At 45.3% G+C, this 20,310-nt stretch overlaps 2 protein-coding genes across 5 annotated transcripts in view; both read left to right on the top strand.

The window, feature by feature from the left end:
• LOC122426740 overlaps nucleotides 1-4,956 on the top strand; it is a 20,223-nt gene extending 15,267 nt beyond the window's left edge. Inside the window, exon 6 of the mRNA XM_043445867.1 lies at nucleotides 4,782-4,956. Within this exon, the coding sequence (XP_043301802.1) occupies nucleotides 4,782-4,818 (37 nt within the window). The 3' untranslated portion in view covers nucleotides 4,819-4,956. The remainder of the gene's footprint in view (nucleotides 1-4,781) is intronic.
• A 4-nt stretch (nucleotides 4,957-4,960) lies between these two features.
• The window catches only part of TMCO4 (transmembrane and coiled-coil domains 4), a 91,603-nt gene continuing 76,253 nt past the window's right edge, over nucleotides 4,961-20,310 (top strand). For 2 of the 4 annotated variants that reach the window (XM_043444594.1, XM_043444595.1), the window contains exons 1-2: nucleotides 6,085-6,145; nucleotides 12,869-13,046. In XM_043444594.1, coding sequence (XP_043300529.1) covers nucleotides 12,877-13,046 — 170 coding nt within the window. In that variant the 5' untranslated portion in view covers nucleotides 6,085-6,145; nucleotides 12,869-12,876. Of the gene's footprint in view, nucleotides 5,021-6,084; nucleotides 6,146-12,868; nucleotides 13,047-20,310 lie in introns of those variants that run through there. The other 2 variants (XM_043444593.1, XM_043444592.1) reach the window with 2 other exon arrangements.

Here is a 20,310-nt window from a genome sequence, read left to right as displayed (position 1 = left end):
CCCCCTCCTTCCTCATCACTTCATACTCCCCTCACCCTGGTTGTTCTCCCCTGACAGTCACTGCCCAACTGAATATTTATCTATTTATTTACTCACTTACTTATTGGGCTTCCCTGGTGACTCAGATGGGAAAGAATCCACTTGTAATGCAGGAGACCTGGGTTCACCCCTCAGGTGGGGAAGATCCCCTGGAGAAGGCAATGTCTACCCACTCCAGTATCCTTGCCTGGAGAATCCCATGGACAGAGGAGTCTGGCAGGCTACAGTCCATAGAGTTACTTTCACTTATTACTTATTACTTATTTAGTGGACTGTTAAGAGCATGGATCCTGCATTCAGTTCCTCTGAGTGAAAAAATCTCAGTTCCACCACTTAGTAACTATGTGACCATGGGCAAGTTACTTAAATTATTATAATTATGCCGTATCGGTGTAGTATTGCCTGTCTCCCACCTGAATGTGAGCCCCTTGAGGGCAGGGAATTTGTCAGTTTTGTCCCGTGATCTGCCCCAAGGCTGCCCAGAACAGGGCATGCTGCATCATATACCCTTCTTCATTCATCCAGCAAGTAGCAATTGAACACCTACCATATTCCACGGCTGGCTCAGAAAGCTAGGGCTACAGCAGTGAAGAAACAACCAGGGGCCTGCCTCAAGAAGTTTACATTCTACTTATGTACACAAGTCAACAAATAATCTAAAAATATATTACTTAAGATGGAAATAAGTATTACAGAAATAGAACAGGGGTGCTAGGTTAGAGAAGCAGAGTAGCTTGGCCTGGGGGATCAGGGAAGGCTTCTCAGAGGAGGTGACATTTGGGCTGAAGCCAGAATGATGTGAAGGACAAATGTAAAGTGTCCCGGGCTGGGAGGACAGCAGATGCAAAGGCCCAGGGGGAGGATCAGCTTGCGTATTTGAAGAGCGAAAAGACAGCCAGTGTGGCTATAGTGCAGTGAACAAGGTGGTCATGGGGTGTACAAGCTGGGGTTTAGAGGTGGGCAGAGGCCAGATCAGGACTGTGTAGACTTCCATGAAAGGACTGGCCTTCATGCTGGGGCGATGGGAGGCCTCTGGAGGACTTTCAGCAGGTGAGTGACATGACCGCTATGTATGACAAGGCCGCTCGGGCTGTTGTGCAGAGAATGGATTTATAGGGGCGTCGTGAGTGTATTTTGTTGAACGAATGAATGAACGAATGAATGAATGGATGAATTTGGCCTGAGCTGAGTTCTTCGTGCACTCAGCACACACTCCTTCCCCCATGGTTAGAGGCAGGCCAGCTTAGGAGTCTCTGATTAGAAGGCTGTTTCTTCTTGAGCTGAGAACTAACATGGGCTTTCCCAAATACAAGCCCAATAAAATACCATCTTGGGCTCCTCTGGGTAACAGCAGCAATTACTGCAGTCTCCAAACGGCACTTGGTGGTGTTGATTAAAGGTAGTCGGAATTGCCAAGTCTGCTGACATCAAGGCCGGGCACTGCCTTGGTCATGGTCTTAGTTCATGGTTTGTTACTGTCTCCTTTATCCACTGCCATGGTCTGTGCTGATTATCTGAGCCAGGGAGTTCAGTTCAGTCACTCAATCGTGTCCAACTCTTTGCAACCCCATGGACTGCAGCACGCCAGGCTTCCCTGTCCATCACCAATTCCCAGAGCTTGCTCAAACTCATGTCCATTGAGTCAGTGATGTCATCCAACCATTTTACCCTCTGTCGTCCCCTTCTCCTCCTGCCTTCAATCTTTCCCAGCATCAGGGTCTTTTTCAATGAGTCAGTTCTTTGCATTAGGTGGCCAAAGTATTGGAATTTCAGCTTCAGCATCAGTCCTTCCAGTGAATATTCAGGACTGATTTCCTTTAGGATGGACTGGTTTGCTCTCCTTGAAAAGCTATGACCAACCTAGACAGCATATTAAAAAGCAGAGACATTACTTTGCCGACAAAGATCTGTCTAGTCAAAACTAAGGTTTTTCCAGTAGTGATGTATGGATGTGAGAGTTGGACTGTAAAGAAGGCTAAGTGCTGAAGAATTGATGCTTTTGAACTCTGGTGTTGGAGAAGACTCTTGAGAGCCCCTAGGACTACAAGGAGCCAGGGAAATCCACTACAAACAGATCTGGAACTTGGGTTCCTGGAGCAACCACTGGAGGCCAGTCCTCCTGGGTGACATTGGACAAGGTCTTAAACACTCTGGGCCTCATTTTCTCCATCTGACATAAGGGGAGGAGAATCCCTGTGCCTGATGCAAAGTAGAGAACATGAGGTTTGGAGCCAAAGTCTGGCTTGATTTTCATCACATACTTATTGTGTGACCCTGGGGAAATCACTTGACCTCTCTGAGCTTACAGTTACAGGAGAGAATCATAATGCCTCACATGCTACTTAACCTTTCATGGTAATTGTAAGAATTAAAGGGATTTAAAGTGTTTTGCAAACTGTTACCTGCTGTCCAGATGGTGGTCTGTGGCTTTTAACTAGCTCAGAGTTATTTTGAAAAACGGATGCAATATTAGTTGCCGACCAACTTTTTAATAATCCCTCCATAGATGTAATATTTTGAGAACAAAAGATTTTATTGCTCAGCTAGATGAGAATGAATCTGTGGGCCAAACTCAGTGTGGCATATGGGTATTAGACTAGAAATCTTGGGGCAATAAGACGAATGTTTAAAACAGAGATGGTGCAAAACAAAAAATAACAAGAGATGGTGGGTGATGTGCCTGGCTAAGATGTCTAGCTTTGGGTCCTTTTCTGCCTTTTTCTGGCATATGACCCGGTCCAGATCCTTCTCCTCTGAGCCTGTTCCCCCAGGAACAGGGAGAAACTCAACACTGTGTTAGTACCTGTCTTGCAGAGCCGGCTGAGACCGTGTGCGTTAAAACTGCAGTCCTGGGGCCTGGCATCCAGCAACAGCTCCATTTTGTTGCCTCTTCCTCTTACTTATGCACCTTTGCTGTGTGCCAGGCACTGTGCTGAGCGTGTATTTATTGGTTATTTTACACATTTATTTCTTTAGCGTTTATGTAGTATAAGCCCAGTGCCAAGCTTTGTTTTCAGTGCCGTATAGATACTGACTTGCATGGCGGTGGTGTTGCTTGCACAGATCTTCCAGACACCTACTATCATGGTCCATTTGCAGGTGAAGGAATCTAAGTGCAGGAAGACTGAGTTTCCCAGAGCCCCACGCCTGTGAGAAGGAGCCCCGTGGGCTCACACCGTCTGTCTGGTCCTGGGCCTGCCTTTGCATCCACAGTACCTGTGGTCACGGCTGGCCACCCTTCCCGGTACCCGCCTCCCAGGGCCCTTGGAGGCCTGGCTTGGCTTGGTTTGTCCCCACCCCGCCTCCCCTCCACCCACTTCAGCCCCTGGAAGAGAAGAACGGAGTCAACGAGGGGCAGAGGGAGGGGGGGAGACCCTACCCCCCCCGCCCCTTTTCGTGGCCGCGCTGGGTGTTCGTGGCATGCAGCCTTCCCTCGGGTGCCGCGTGGGCTCCCGGGAGCTCGGGCTCAGTGGTTGCGGAGCGTGGGCTTAGTTACCCTGCAGAATGTGGGGTCTTGGTTCCCCAATCAGGGGTCGGACTCACGTCTCCTGCATTGGAAAGCAGATGCTTAACCACTGGACCACCGGAGAAGTGCCCCGAATACACACATCTTAAGTATACAGTTCAGTGGGTTTTAAAATACATTTATACCAGTGTAATCACCACCTGGGTCAAGATATAGAACATTGTCATCACCTAGAAGCCTTTCTATATCCCTTCGGAACCAATATTCCTCCCAATGGCAACCCCTCTTCTGACCCTTCTCACTATAGATTGGTTTGACCTATTCTTCAGGTTCATATAAACGTAATTCTACAGTATATACTCTAGCGAATGACTGTCTGCTTATCATTAAGATTCACGCATGTTGAAGTCTGTGACTCAGACTTTGTTCTTTTTCGCTGCTGTGTAGCGTTCCATGGTATGAATAGACATAGGCTGTCCATTCTACTGTGGATGAACATGTGGGTGGTTTCATTTACGACTATGATGAGTGAAGTTTCTCTGAGCATTCATGTACATGTCTTTTGGGGAACATAAGCCCTCGTTTCTCAGGAGTGGAATTGCTGGGGTGTAGGGAAGACATTTGTTTAGCTTTAGTGGATAAAGTGAGACCATTTTGCCCATGGTTGTAACAAGTTACATTTTCACCAGCTGTGTATGAAAGTTCTGTTTGCTCCTTATTCTCTAGTATTATAGGTCTGTTTTAGTTTTAACCATTCTGATAGGCGAACGGTAGTGTCTCATGAGACTTGGGCTTTTTTTCCTTTTAAAATTTGTTTGGCTGGGTCACGTGTTAGTTGCAGGATCTTTAGCTTCAGCATTTGAGCCCTTGGTTGCAGCATGTGGGATCTAGTTCCCCAACCAGGGATTGAACCCAGGCCCCCTGCCCTGGGGGAGTGGAGTCCAAGCCGCTGGACCACCAGGGACGTCCCTCACTGGAGTTTTTCATTTCCGTGTCCTCAGTGGCTTATTTACACTCCTGCCAGTACGTTTGCAAGTTCTGTCTGTCTTTTATCTTTAGCAACACTTGGTGTAGTCAGGTTTTTAAGTTTAGCCATTCTCATGGGTGAGTAGCCGTGTCTTACCAGGGTTTTTATTTCTGTTTCTCTGATCCATGATGATGTTGAACACCTCTACATGTGCTTATAGACCACTTTTGTGAAGACACATGATATCTTTTGTGAAGTACCTATTCAGGTCTTTGCTGATCTTAAATTTGCTTTGTTTCTTTTTCTTAGTGACTTGGAAGAGTTGTTATTATTCTGGGGATACTAAGCCTTTGTGATAAACACATTTGAAAATATCTCCCGGAGACCTGAGCTAAGATGGTGGAGGAATAGGATGGGGAGACCACTTTCTCCCCTACAAATTCATCGAAAGAACACTTGAACGCTGAGCAAACTTCACAAAACAACTTCTCACCGCTAGCAGAAGACATCAGGCGCCCAGAAAAGCAGCCCATCGTCTTCGAAAGGAGGTAGGACAAAATATAAAAGAAAAAGGGAGACAAAAGAGCTAGGGACGGAGATCCGTCCCGGGAAGGGAGTCATAATAGAGGAAGTTTCCAAACACCAGGAAACCTTCTCACTGGCAGGTCTGGGGGAAGTTTTTGAATCTCGGAGGGCAACCTAACTGGGAGGAAAAATAAATAAAACCCACAGATTACATGCCTAAAAGCAACTCCCAGCAGAAAGGTACCCCAGATGCCCGCATCCGCCACCAGCAAGTGGGGGCGGAACGGAGAGGAGCAGGCAGCATTGCTTGGGGTAAGGACCGGGCCCGAATGCCCTGAGGGCAATCGGAGGGAGCTAACGTGAGATAGCAACTTAAACTGTGGGATAGCAAGAGAGAGAGAAAGTTAACCGGCCCGAACACACTGCTGGCCGTTCGCAGAACAAAGGGACTGAGTGATCCCAGAGAAGAGCTAGCTGGTGGCAGACTGGCCCACCCCCGCCGGAGGCAGGAGGCAGAGGGGAGGGGAAAGGGGCAAACCAAACTGCAAACAGGCCTCCAGTTTCTAACCAAAGACTTCCTGAGATTCTGGATGGTCGACATCCGCCGGGAGGGTCGCGGCTAGAGGCCAGCTCCCCAGAACAGATGCAAGGCGCACCCAACCGGCGCATGCGGAAGCTGAGGCTGGGACCGTGGAGGGGAGAAGGTGCGCCGCACCCGGGGAGAGTGCGCCCGTCAAGCTCCTGGCTGCCTGAGCTGCTCGGGCCGGGGAAGGCACAGAACGCAGGCCCAACTGAGTCCACGCTTTTGTGGAGAACCCAAAAACTGGAACCACACGCAATGCAGGGCCCGCTCCATATAGAGCAGCTGGGAGCCTGAGCAGTGTGGACGGGGAGAGCACACACCCGTGAGGGGGGCAAACCCAGTGTGGCCAGAACACTGCAAGTGCTCCCCACACACAGCGATATCTGTCTGCAGCGCCCCTCCCTCCCCGCAGCAGGACTGAACCAGCAAACCTGAGCAAGAGACCACCTCCGCCCGCCTGTGTCAGGGCGGGAATTAGACACTGAAGAGACCGGCAAACAGAAGCCAAATAAACAAAGGGAACCGCTTCAGAAGGGACCAGTGCAACAGATTAAAATCCCTGCAGGTAACACCGACTACACCGGAAGGGTCCTGAAGAGATCGAGAAGTGTAAGCTGGAACGAGGAGCTATCTGAACCTGAACTGAACCCACACTGACCGCAACAGCTCCAGAGAAATTCCTAGATATGTTTTTACTTTTTTTTTTCTTTTCTTTATTTTTTAATTTTTTCTCTTTTATTTTCTTTTAAAATTCCCTATTACTCCTCCATTACTCCTTTACTTTCATTTTCATTTTCATATATTTTTACTAGTTTTTTAATTGGAAAAAAACTTTTTTTTCTTTTTTTCTCATTTTCTTTTAACGTCCTCTATTACTCCTCTATTACTCCTTAATTTTCATTTTCATTTCACTATAACCTTGCAAAAAAAAAAGGAGGCCCTATTTTTAAACCTAACATCATATATATTTCTAAACTTTTTTGTGTTTTTGTTTTTAATATTGTATTTTTAAGAATCTAACCTCTACTCTAGATTTTTAATCTTTGTTTTTCAGTACTTGATATCAATTTTGGACATTTAAGAATCCATTTTTCAGTACCCATTTTTATTCAGGAGTGTGTTGATTACTCTCTCCCACTTTTGACTCTCCGTTTTCTCCCTCAGATCACCTCTATTTCCTCCCTTCCCCTTCTCTTCCCAATCCAATTCTGTGAATCTCTGTGGGTGTCTGGGCTACAGAGAACACTTCAGGAACAGAGAACTGCGTAGATCTGTCTCTCTCCTCTTGAGTCCCCCCTTTTTCTCCTCCTGCTCATCTCTATCTCCCTCCTCCCTCTCCTCTTCTTCATGTAACTCTGTGAACCTCTCTGGGTGTCCCTAACTGGGGAGAATCTTTTCACCATTAACCTAGAAGTTTTATTATCAGTGCTGTATAGTTGGAGAAGTCTTGAGACTACTGGAAGAATAAGACTGAAATCCAGAGGCAGGAGACTTAAGCCCAAAACCTGAGAACACCAGAAAACTCCTGACTACATGGAACATTAAGTAATAAGAGACCGTCCAAAAGCCTCCATACCTACACTGAAGCCAACCACCACCCAAGAGCCAGTAAGTTTCAGAGCAAGACATACCACGCAAATTCTCCAGCAACGCAGGAACATAGCCCTGAGCGTCAACATACAGGCTGCCCAAAGTCACACCTAACACATAAACCCATCTCAAAACTCACTACTGGACACTCCATTGCACTCCAGAGAAAAGAAATCCAGTTCCACCCACCAGAACACTGACACAAGCTTCCCTAACCAGGAAACCTTGACAAGCCAATCATCCAACCCCACCCACTGGGTGAAACCTCCACAATAAAAAGGAACCACAGACCACCAGAATACAGAAAGCCCACTCCAGACACAGCAATCTAAACAAGATGAAAAGGCAGAGAAATACCCAACAGGTAAAGGAACATGAAAAATGCCCACCAAGTCAAACAAAAGAGGAGGCGATAGGGAATCTACCTGAAAAGAATTTAGAATAATGATAATAAAAATGATCCAAAATCTTGAAAACAAAATGGAGTTACAGATAAATAGCCTGGAGACAAAGATTGAGAAGATGCAAGAAACGTTTAATAAGGACCTAGAAGAAATAAAAAAGAGTCAATTAAAAATGAATAGTGCAATAAATGAGATAAAAACACTCTGGAGGGAACCAACAGTAGAATAACAGAGACAGAAGATAGGATAAGTGAGGTAGAAGATAAAATGGTGGAAATAAATGAAGCAGAGAGGAAAAAAGAAAAAAGGATCAAAAGAAATGAGGACAACCTCAGGGACCTCTGGGACAATGTGAAACACCCCAACATTCGAATCATAGGAGTCCCAGAAGAAGAAGACAAAAAGAAAGGCCATGAGAAAATACTCGAGGAGATAATAGCTGAAAACTTCCCTAAAATGGGGAAGGAAATAGCCACCCAAGTCCAAGAAGCCCAGAGAATCCCAAACAGGATAAACCCAAGGTGAAACACCCCAAGACACATACTAATCAAATTAACAAAGATCAAACACAAAGAACAAATATTAAAAGCAGCAAGGGAGAAACAACAAATAACACACAAAGGGATTCTCATAATGATAATGGCTGATCTATCAATAGAAACCCTTCAGACCAGAAGGGAATGTCAGGACATACTTAAAGTAATGAAAGAGAATAACCTGCAACCTAGATTACTGTACCCAACAAGGATCTCATTCAGACATGAAGGAGAATTCAAAAGCTTTACAGACAAGCAAAAGCTGAGAGAATTCAGCACCACCAAACCAGCTCTTCAACAAATGTTAAAGGATCTTTTCTAGACAGGAAACACAGAAAGGTTGTATAAACGTGAACCCAAAACAACAAAGTGAATGGCAATGGGACCATACCTATCGATAATTACCTTAAATGTAAATGGGTTGAATGCCTCAACCAAAAGACAAAGACTGGCTGAATGGATACAAAAACAAGACCCCTATATATGCTGTCTATAAGAGACCCACCTCAAAACAAGGGACACATACAGACTAAAAGTGAAGGGCTAGAAAAAAAATATTTCACGCAAACGGAGACCAAAAGAAAGCAGGAGTCGCAATACTCATATCAGATAAAATAGACTTTAAAATAAAGGCTGTGAAAAGAGACAAAGAAGGACACTACATAATGATCAAAGGATCGATCCAAGAAGAAGATATAACAATTATAAATATATATGCACCCAACATAGGAGCACCGCAATATGTACGGCAAACGTTAACGAGTATGAAAGAGGAAATTAATAGTAACACAATAATAGTGGGAGACTTTAATACCCCACTCACAACCATGGATAGATCAACTAAACAGAAAATTAACAAGGAAACACAAACCTTAAATGACACAATGGACCAGCTAGACCTAATTGATATCTATAGGACATTTCACCCCAGAACAATCAATATCACCTTTTTCTCAAGCACACATGGAACCTTCTCCAGAATAGATCACATCCTGGGCCATAAATCTAGCCTTGGGAAATTCAAAAAAAAAATTGAAATCATTCCAGTCATCTTTTCTGACCACAGTGCAGGAAGATTAGATCTCAATTACAGGAAAAAAAAATATTAAAAATTCAAACATATGGAGGCTAAACAATGTGCTTCTGAATAATGAACAAATCATAGAAGAAATCAAAAAAGAAATCAAAGTATGCATAGAAACAAATGAAAATGAAAACACAACAACCCAAAACCTAGGGGACACTGTAAAAGCAGTGCTAAGGGGAAGGTTCATAGCATTACAGGCTTACATCAAGAAACAAGAAAAAAGTCAAATAAATATCCTAACTCTACACCTAAAGCAACTAGAGAAGGAAGAAATGAAGAACCCCAGGGTTAGTAGAAGGAAAGAAATCTTAAAAATTAGGGCAAAAATAAATGCAAAAGAAACTAAAGAGACCATAGCAAAAATCAACAAAGCTAAAAGCTGGTTTTTTGAAAAAATAAACAAAATTGAGAAACCGTTAGCAAGACTCATTAAGAAACAAAGGGAGAAGAACCAAATTAACAAAATTAGAAATGAAAATGGAGAGATCACAACAGACAACACTGAAATGCAAAGGATCATAAGAGACTGCTACCAGCAGCTCTATGCCAATAAAATGGACAACTTGGAAGAAATGGACAAATTCTTAGAAAAGTATAACTTTCCAAAACTGAATCAGAAAGGAATAGAAGATCTTAACAGACCCATCACAAGCAAGGAAATCAAAACTGTAATCAGAAACCTTCCAGCAAACAAAAGCCCAGGACCAGATGGCTTCACAGCTGAATTCTACCAAAAATTTAGAGAAGAGCTAACACCTATCTTACTCAAACTCTTCCAGAAAATTTCAGAAGAAGGCAAACTTCCAAACTCGTTCTATGAGGCCACCATCACCCTAATTCCAAAACCAGACAAACATGCCACAAAAAAAGAAAACTACAGGCCAATATCACTGATGAACATAGATGCAAAAATCCTTAACAAATTTCTAGCAAACAGAATCCAACAACATATTAAAAAAATCATACATCATGACCAAGTGGGCTTTATCCCAGGAATGCAAGGATTCTTTAATATCCGCAAATCAATCAATGTAATACACCGCATTAACAAATTGAAAGATAAAAACCATACGATTATCTCAATAGATGCAGAGAAAGCCTTTGACAAAATTCAACATCCATTTATGATTAAAACTCTCCAGAAAGCAGGAATAGAAGGAACATACCTCAACATAATAAAAGCTATATATGACAAACCCACAGCAAACATTACCTCAATGGTGAAAAATTGAAAGCATTTCCCCTAAAATCAGGAACAAGACATGGGTGCCCACTCTCACCACTACTATTCAACATAGTGTTGGAAGTTTTGGCCACAGCAATCAGAGCAGAAAAAGAAGTAAAAGGAATCCAGATAGGAAAAGAAGAAGTGAAACTCTTGCTGTTTGCAGATGACATGATCCTCTACATAGAAAACCCTAAAGACTCTACCAGAAAATTACTAGAGCTAATCAACGAATATAGTAAAGTTGCAGGATATAAAATTAACACACAGAAATCCCTTGCATTCCTATACACTAACAATGAGAAAACAGAAAGAGAAATTAAGGAAACAATACCATTCACCATTGCAACAAAAAGAATAAAATACTTAGGAGTATATCTACCTAAAGAAACAAAAGACCCATACATAGAAAACTATAAAACACTGATGAAAGAAATCAAAGAGGACACAAACAGATGGAGAAACATACCGTGTTCATGGATTGGAAGAATCAATATTGTCAAAATGGCTATTCTACCCAAAGCAATCTATAGATTCAATGCAGTCCCTATCAAGCTACCAATGGTATTTTTCACAGAACTAGAACAAATAATTTCACAATTTGTATGGAAATACAAAAAACCTCTAATAGCCAAAGCAATCTTGAGAAAGAAGAATGGAACTGGAGGAATCAACCTGCCTGACTTCAGACTCTACTACAAAGCCACAGTCATCAAGACAGTATGGTACTGGCACAAAGACAGAAATATAGATCAATGGAACAGAATAGAAAGCCCAGAATAAATCCACGAACCTATGGACACCTTATCTTTGACAAAGGAGGCAAGGATATACAATGGAAAAAAGACAACCTCTTTAACAAGTGGTGCTGGGAAAACTGGTCAGCCACTTGTAAAAGAATGAAACTAGAACACTTTCTAACACCATACACAAAAATAAACTCAAAATGGATTAAAGATCTAAATGTAAGACCAGAAACTATAAAACTCCTAGAGGAGAACATAGGCAAAACACTCTCCGACATAAATCACAGCAAGATCCTCTATGACCCACCTCCCAGAATATTGGAAATAAAAGCAAAACTAAACAAATGGGACCTAATGAAACTTAAAAGCTTTTGCACTACAAAGGAAACTATAAGTAAGGTGAAAAGACAGCCCTCAGATTGGGAGAAAATAATAGCAAATGAAGAAACAGACAAAGGATTAATCTCAAAAATATACAAGCAACTCCTGAAGCTCAATTCCAGAAAAATAAATGACCCAATCAAAAAATGGGCCAAAGAACTAAACAGACATTTCTCCAAAGAAGACATACAGATGGCTAACAAACACATGAAAAGATGCTCAACATCACTCATTATCAGAGAAATGCAAATCAAAACCACAATGAGGTACCATTACACGCCAGTCAGGATGGCTGCTATCCAAAAGTCTACAAGCAATAAATGCTGGAGAGGGTGTGGAGAAAAGGGAACCCTCTTACACTGTTGGTGGAATGCAAACTAGTACAGCCGCTATGGAAAACAGTGTGGAGATTTCTTAAAAAACTGGAAATAGAACTGCCATATGACCCAGCAATCCCACTTCCTGGGCATACACACTGAGGAAACCAGATCTGAAAGAGACACGTGCACCCCAATGTTCATCGCAGCACTGTTTATAATAGCCAGGACATGGAAGCAACCTAGATGCCCATCAGCAGACGAATGGATAAGGAAGCTGTGGTACATATACACCATGGAATATTACTCAGCCATTAAAAAGAATTCATTTGAATCAGTTCTAATGAGATGGATGAAACTGGAGCCCATTATACAGAGTGAAGTAAGCCAGAAAGATAAAGACCAATACAGTATACTAATGCATATATATGGAATTTAGAAAGATGGTAACGATAACCCTATATGCAAAACAGAAAAAGAGACACAGATGTACAGAACAGACTTTTGGACTCTGTGGGAGAAGGCGAGGGTGGGATGTTTAGAGAGAACAGCATCGAAACATGTATATTATCAAGAGTGAAACAGATCACCAGCCCAGGTGGGATGCATGAGACAAGTGCTCGGGGCTGGTGCACTGGGAAGACCCAGAGGGATTGGGTGGAGAGGGAGGTGGGAGGGGGGATCGGGATGGGGAATACATGTAAATCCATGGCTGATTCATGTCAGTGTATGGCAAAAACCACTACAATATTGTAAAGTAATTAGCCTCCAACTAATAAAAATAAATGGAAAAAAAATGTATTAAAAAAGAAAATATCTCCCCCCTCCCCCCTCCCCCACAGCTACCTTCCAGTCTCTTAAAGATGATAACTAGAAGTTTATCATTTGAATGAGGGCTGATTTATCCATTTTTTCTTTTATGATGGGTAGTTTCTGTGTCCTGTTGAAGGAGGCTTTGCCAACCTGCTGAAAGCAGTTTCTCACTGGGGTTTTTCCCTGCAGGACTGGAAATGGCCACAAGAGACGGGTCAGGCCTGAGGCTGCCCCGGGCGGCTGAGCCGGGTGTGGAGGGGGAGCCACGTCCGCCCACGGGCCGGGAGCTAACCGAGGCCAACCGCTTCACCTACGCTGCCCTCTGTGGCATCTCCTTGTCCGAGCTCTTTCCAGAGCCCGAGCAAAGGTGAGTGCTTCTGTCTCACAGAGGGATGGTCATGCTGTTTCAAGGAGAGGATTTCTGGCAGCCAGGCGGCCTTCCAGGTGCTACCAGATGGTACAAAGAGGAGAAAGCCGTTGTCCTTGCCTTTAAGGAACTTGCAGCATCGTAGGGGGACGGGCACGCCCTCATTCGGTACCCACTCATTTATACCTTCAAGGCATTTAAGGAGCACTTGTTTCACCAGGCGCTGCTTGAAGCACATGGAAAGTGTACGTGAATAAGATCAACAGGGCCTCCTCTGCCCTGCACTCAAGGAGGACACCCCCTGATAGTGGGACAAGATGTCTGTGCATTCAGTGAGCACCTACTGTGTACTGAGGATTGTGCAAGGCCCTGTGGAGAAAGCAAAAGAAAGCAAGGCCTGGCTCCTGTCCTCCTGGTGCTGACAGTCAGGGGGCTAAAACCAGGTGCCTGGGTTTTCGTGTTTTGTTTCGTTTTCATTTTTGTTTAGTTATTTATTTATTTATGACTGTGCCCGGTCTTCGTTACTACGCCTGGGCTTTCTCTAGTTGCAGGGAGCGGGGGCTATTCCCTAACCGCGGTGTGCATTGCCTCGGCTTCTCCTATCGCCGGGCACAGGCTCTAGGGCGTGCCATCTTCAGTAGTTGCAGTGTGCGGGCTTCATTCCCCAAAGTGAAAGGGAAAGTCACTCAGTCATGTGTGACTCTTTGAGACCCCAGGGACTTTATAGACCATGGAATTCTCCAGGCCAGCATACTGGAGTGGGTAGCCTTCCCCTTCTCCAGGGGATCTCCCCGACCCAGGGATCAAACCCAGGTCCCCTGCATTGCAGGCAGATTCTTTACCAATTGAGCCACCGGGGAAGCCCTTGCATGTGGAATATTCCAGGACTAGGGATCGAACTGTGTCCCCTGCATTGGAAGGCAGATTCTTAACCACTAGACCACCAGGGAAGTCCCCAGATGACTAGTTTTAAGAGCAAATGGATGGGCTAAGTGCCACGATGGGGGATAGGTTCAGTGAGACTTGGTGTTCAGAGTCGGAATAGCAGAGTGGCTAAGAGCATGGGCTTGGCCTTCAGTGATTTGCAGGGGGGAGAGTTTGGAGGGCCGGTTGTTGGAAAGCTGGTGAAGCTGTTTGGAGAAACCAGGACAGTGATCCAGAGGTGGAGGAACAAAGGTGAGGCCGCCTTTTCTGGGGTTGGGGGCAGCTCAGGTGCTGTGGAGGGGCAGACGGAGGCCCCAAACTGGGCGGAGGGCCTCGGAGGACGCAGATAGTGTTGCTGAAACAGGAAGTGGTGGGTTGTGGGGGACAGGAAATGGCAGGAAGTTTTCGCATCTGCATTTCTTCAAGAACCGTGCCCCCTCAGTCCCAGCATGGACCCCTGTGAGTAAACTCCTCTGTGCCTTGAGTCTTAGCTGGGCTTTTTTTGTTTTTTTAAATCTTTGTCATTCTCACTGGACCAAACACTTGCGCGTATTCATCTCCATGGGGGTCACCTCCAGGAAGCCTTCCCAGACCCTCCCCACCTCCCTGACGGGATGCATCTCCGCCTGTCTGTCCAGGGACCTGTCACCATGACCGCCGTCACACTGCACTGTAGCTTTGCCCATCCTGGCAACCCCCCGCCTGTCCCTGGAGGGCAGGAACTGCCCTGTTCATCTCCGAGTTCCCAGTGCCTTGCACACAGCTTGGTGGAGCAAAGACAGTAAAGATTTGTGAAAGGAAGGAGTGGAGAAATACAGACTCTGTTAGCACAGGAGACAAACCACGGGATTTGGACTTAGATCTGGGTTCAAATCCTACCCCTGCCACTTTCCGATGACACGTGACCCCTGGCAGGTTATTTAGCTTCCCTAAGCATCAGTCCAACAACACAAGAGAAGACTCTACACATGGACATCACCAGATGGCCAACACCGAAATCAGATTGATTATATCCTTTGCAGCCAAAGATGGAGAAACTCTATACAGTCAGCAAAAATAAGACCTGGAGCTGACTGTGGCTCAGATCATGAACTCCATATTGCCAAATTCAGACTTAAATTGAAGAAAGTGGGGAAAACCACTAGACCATTCAGGTATGACCTAAATCAAATCCCTTATGTATATACAGTAGAAGTGAGAAATAGATTTAAGGGACTAGATCTGATAGACAGAGAGCCTGATGAGCTATGGATGGAGGTTCGTGACATTGTACAGGAGACAGGGATCAAGACCATCCCCATGGAAAAGAAATGCAAAAAGGCAAAATGGTTGTCTGAGGAGGGCTTACAAATAGCTGTGAAAAGAAGAGAAGCAAAAAGCAAAGGAGAAAAGGAAAGATATTCCCACTTGAATGCAGAGTTCCAAAGAATAGTCAGGAGAGATAAGAAAGACTTCCTCAGCGATCAATGCAAAGAAATAGAGGAAAACAACAGAATGGGAAAGACTAGAGATCTCTTCAAGAAAATTAGAGATACCAAGGGAACATTTCATGCAAAAATGGGCTCAATAAAGGACAGAAATGGTATGGACCTAACAGAAGCAGAAGTTATTAAGAAGAGGTGGCAAGAATACACAGAAGAACTGTACAAAAAAGATCTTCATGACCCAGATAATCACGATGGTGTGATCACTCACCTAGAGCCAGACATCCTGGAATGTGAAGTCAGGTGGTCCTTAGAAAGCATCACTACGAACAAAGCTAGTGGATGTGATGGAATTCTGGTTGAGCTATTTCAAATCCTGAAAGATGATGCTGTGAAAGTGCTGCACTCAATATGCCAGCAAATTTGGAAAACTCAGCAGTGGCCACAGGACTGGAAAAGGTCCGTTTTCATTCCAATCCCTAGAAAGGCAATCCCAAAGAATGCTCAAACTACCGCACAATTGCACTCATCTCACACGGTAGTAAAGTAATGCTGAAAATTCTCCAAGCCAGGCTTCAGCAATACGTGAACCGAGAACTTCCAGATGTCCAAGCTGGTTTTAGAAAAGGCAGAGAAACCAGAGATCAAATCGCCAATATCCGCTGGATCATTGAAAAAGCAAGAGAGTTCCAGAAAAACATCTATTTCTGCTTTATTGACTATGCCAAAGCCTTCGACTGTGTGGATCACAATAAACTGTGGAAAATTCTGAAGGAGATGGGAATATCAGACCACCTGACCTGCCTCTTGAGAAACCTGTATGCAGGTCAGGAAGCAACAGTTAGAACTGGACATGGAACAACAGACTGGTTCCAAATAGGAAAAGGAGTACGTCAAGGCTGTATATTGTCACCCTGCTTATTTAACTTACATGCAGAGTACATCATGAGAAACACTGGGCTGGAAGGAGCACAAGCTGGAATCAAGATTGCCGGGAGAAATATCAATAACCTGAGATATGCAGATGACACCACCCTTAAGGCAGAGAGTGAAGAGGAACTGAAAAGCCTGTTGATGAAAGTGAAAGAGGAGAGTGAAAAAGTTGGCTTAAAGTTTAACATTCAGAAAACTAAGATCATGGCATCTGGTCCCATCACCTCATGGGAAATAGATGGGGAGACAGTGGAAACAGTGTCAGACTTTATTTTTTGGGGCTCCAAAATCACTGCGGATGGTGACTGTAGCCATGAAATTAAAAGACGCTTACTCCTTGGAAGGAAAGTTATGACCAACCTAGACAGCATATTAAAAAGCAGAGACATTACTTTGCCAACAAAGATCTGTCTAGTCAAGGCTATGGTTTTTCCAGTGGTCATGGATGGATGTAAGAGTTGGACAGTGAAGAAAGCTGAGCGCCGAAAAGTTGATGCTTTTGAACTGTGGTGTTGGAGAAGACTCTTGAGAGTCCCTTGGACTGCAAGGAGATCCAACCAGTCCATCCTGAAGAGATCAGTCCTGGGTGTTCACTGGAAGGACTGATGCTGAAGCTGAAACTCCAATACTTTGGCCACCTGATACAAAGAGTTGACTCATTGGAAAAGACCCTGATGCTGGGAGGGATTGGGGGCAGGAGGAGAAGGGGACGACAGAGGATGAGATGGCTGGATGGCATCACCAACTCAATGGGCATGAGTTTGAGTAAACTCCGGGAGTTTGTGATGGACAGGGAGGCCTGGCGTGCTGCGATTCATGGGGTCGCAAAGAGTCGGACACGACTGAGCGAGTGAACTGAACTGAACTGAAGCATCAGTGTCTTCATCTGTAGAAGGGGGCAATAATGCCCACCCTGCAGGGTAGTTACCAGAATCAAATGAGATGATGTACGTAAAGCATGTAGCACAGTGTTTGGCCCACAGTAGGCACTCAATAAATGTTAATGCTTACTAACTCCATGACTTACTTTATTTGGTCAGTTTCCTTATCTATAAAATGAACTAGAACTTACCCTACCAGTCAGGGACTTTGGGCTGTAAGTAACAGGACACTGTACTAAAAGAAATTTAAATAATAAGAGGTTTTTCTCACTTGATGAGAAATCAAAAGGAAGAGAGTGTCAGGGTTGATACAGCACCTCAAAAAGCCTTTGGGTTGGCGTCCCTGTAGTTCTCTTGGCCTCCCTCTCCTGATCACAGAACGGCTGCTGCAGTGCCGTACATCACACCCTCCAGAATAAGACTCAAGGCCAGAAAGGGGAGGACAAGGATGCTCTGCAAGTCTCTCTCATTAGGGAGGAGCTCTCTCCCAGGATACCCTGCGAAGGCTTCCCCCTTTATGTCATTGGTTGGAGCCAGTCAGATACACTAGCCTTGCCTGCAAGGGGGGCACAGAAAAACTAAAAACACTTGTCATTCTGTGTCTCCATCATGGGAGGGGGCTTCTGCTGGCCCAGAAGAAGGGGCTGGGGAATCACTGCTGCTGAGAAGCGGCCATCCGTCAGAGACGGTGGGCCTGGGGCAGGATGTGTGGATGGCCCCTGCAGAGCCTGGCACAGAAAGTAAGGAAAGTGGAGTCGCTCAGTCGTGTCCGACTCTCTGCGACCCCATGGACTGTAGCCTGCCAGGCTCCTCCGTCCATGGGATTTTCCGGGCCAGAGTACTGGAGTGGGTTGCCATTTCCTTCTTCAGGAGGTCTTCCCAACCCAGGGATTGAACCCAGGTCTCCCGCATTGTAGGCAGACGCTTTACTGTCTGAGCCAACAGGAAAGTCCTGGTTTCTTTCTTTCTTTCCTTTCTTTCTGGAGGTTAGAATGTATCTCGTTGGGTATTCTGTTCCCGAGCAAGCAAGGGTCCAACTCTCTTCCTGCTCCAGCCCATACCTCTGCCATACTTAGGAAGCTCTTATCTTCCCAGAAGCTTCCCTGATCTGATAAATCCCTACCTGATAAGCCGGTAGATACACCGGGGAAGAGTTTTGCGTACTTTGTTCACATAAAGAAATATTTATGAACCTGAACTGTGTGCCAGACCTGTGCTGGGCACCACCTGGGAGGGTGTGCCCACCCCCCCCCCCCAAATCCAAGTCTGGTCTTAAGCACACGTGTCTGTGGCTGAGCCGGAAGCATTTGCCTTGGGGGTGTTTCCTTCCTAAAGCTGAGCGTGTGTGCGTGTTGAGTCACTCCAGTCCTGTCCGACTCTTTGCGGTCCTGTGTAGCCCGCCAGGCTCCTCTGTCCGTGGATTCTCCAGGCAAGGATACTGCAGTGGGTTGCACGTGCGCCTCTTTCCACACGGTTGATCTCGGTCGTCTTAAGGCCCAAAGCACACTGGGGAGGGGGCGGTCTCTGCAGTGGTTCCACATGGCCTCTGGAGCCTGAGACTTGGGGCCTTGAACCCTGGAGCTGTCACTTAACTTCTGTGGGTCTGAGTATCGTCCTTGTTTCTCGAATGGAGGTAAAAATAGTGCTTCCTGCCCTTGTGGGGTTGTATCCGGAAGTCAGTGAGCCCGTGTGTATGGAGCACCAGCTACAGGGGCTGGCGGATAGTTGCTCTGCGATCGCCATGAATTATGTTGCCATTGATTGTTTTGTTATGTTCTGACTGGGGCTTCCCTGGTGGCTCAGATGGTAAAGAGTCTGCCTGCAACGCAGGAGACTGAGTTCAATCCCTGGGTCGGAAAGATCCTCTGGAGTAGGAAATGACTACCCACCCCACTATTCTTCACCAACCACATGAGAAGCATTTACCAAGACCCTGCCATTCTACAGGGCTTCCCTGGTGGCTCAGCAGTGCTAGTTCCCTATTTAATAGATTGCTACACTGGCACTTTGCGTATATTCTCATTCATTTGTTTATCCAAAGAAACACCAAATAGGGCTTTGCATGTGCCAGTCTTGTTCTAAGCGCATGACACCTATTAACTTAGCTAATCCTTTCAATAACCCTATGAAATAGGTTTCATCCTTCTCGCCAGTGTTTCCAAGGCACAGAGAGGCTAAGTAACTTCCCAAGATCACACACCTCATGGCAAAGCTGGATTTGAATCAGAGTTCACACTCTTTACCCTTCCACTCTTGTGATGAGATGCTTCTCTACATCCCAGACTTTCTCCGTGGACAAAGGGCCAGGCCACGCCACTGCCCTCAGCCCCAAGCCCTTTCTGCATACATGTTGATGCATAAATAATACTTGATTCACTTAGTCATCCCTGCCCCCCCCATTCACACCCACACATCACCCCAGGGTAATTCCAGTAATTCCAGCGGGGTAAATCATAATGATTGTAATAGCAGTAGCTGACATTTATTGAGGGTTATCGTGTGCCAGGTGCTTTTATCTTGTGATTTAATCTTTCCAGCCAATCTCTGAAGCAGCCCTGTCATCATCCTCACTTTACAACAGAGGAAGACAAAGCTGGGAGGAGTGAAGGAGGCCGTGAAGCCGGTCACCGAGGGAGCCGGGCTCTCCCCGGGGTCAGATTTCAAAGCCCAGCTCAGCCCCCTTCACTGCCTCCGTTGGTCACCTTGTAAATAAAATAGTGATGCTGGGACTTCCCTGTTGGTCCAGTGGCTAAGACTCTGCGCTTCCAATGCAGGGGGATCAGGTTCAACACCTGGTCAGGGAACCACATCCCACACGCTGCAGCTAAGACCCAGTGCAGCCAAATGAATAAATACTTTTTTTTTCCTTTAATTTTAAATAAAATAGTGATGCTGACCAACATTAATTATCTACTGCATGCCAGGCCTTGCTTGGGGTGCTTTATATGTAGCTTCTCATTTAATCCTCAAGCAGTTTTACGAAGTTGGTCTATTACACCCCTTTGCAGATACGGAAACTGAGGCACAGAGAGGCCAAGTTACTTTCACAGCCTCGCTCAGCAGTGAGGGACGTTTTCCCCGGCTGTTGTGGGGGCTGCCCGC

This window comes from Cervus canadensis, chromosome 24 (genome assembly GCF_019320065.1).
Source record: "Cervus canadensis isolate Bull #8, Minnesota chromosome 24, ASM1932006v1, whole genome shotgun sequence".
Classification (NCBI taxonomy): domain Eukaryota; kingdom Metazoa; phylum Chordata; class Mammalia; order Artiodactyla; family Cervidae; genus Cervus; species Cervus canadensis.
The sequence above is the reverse complement of the archived record's forward strand: the minus strand, read 5'-3'. Positions and strand labels throughout refer to the sequence as shown.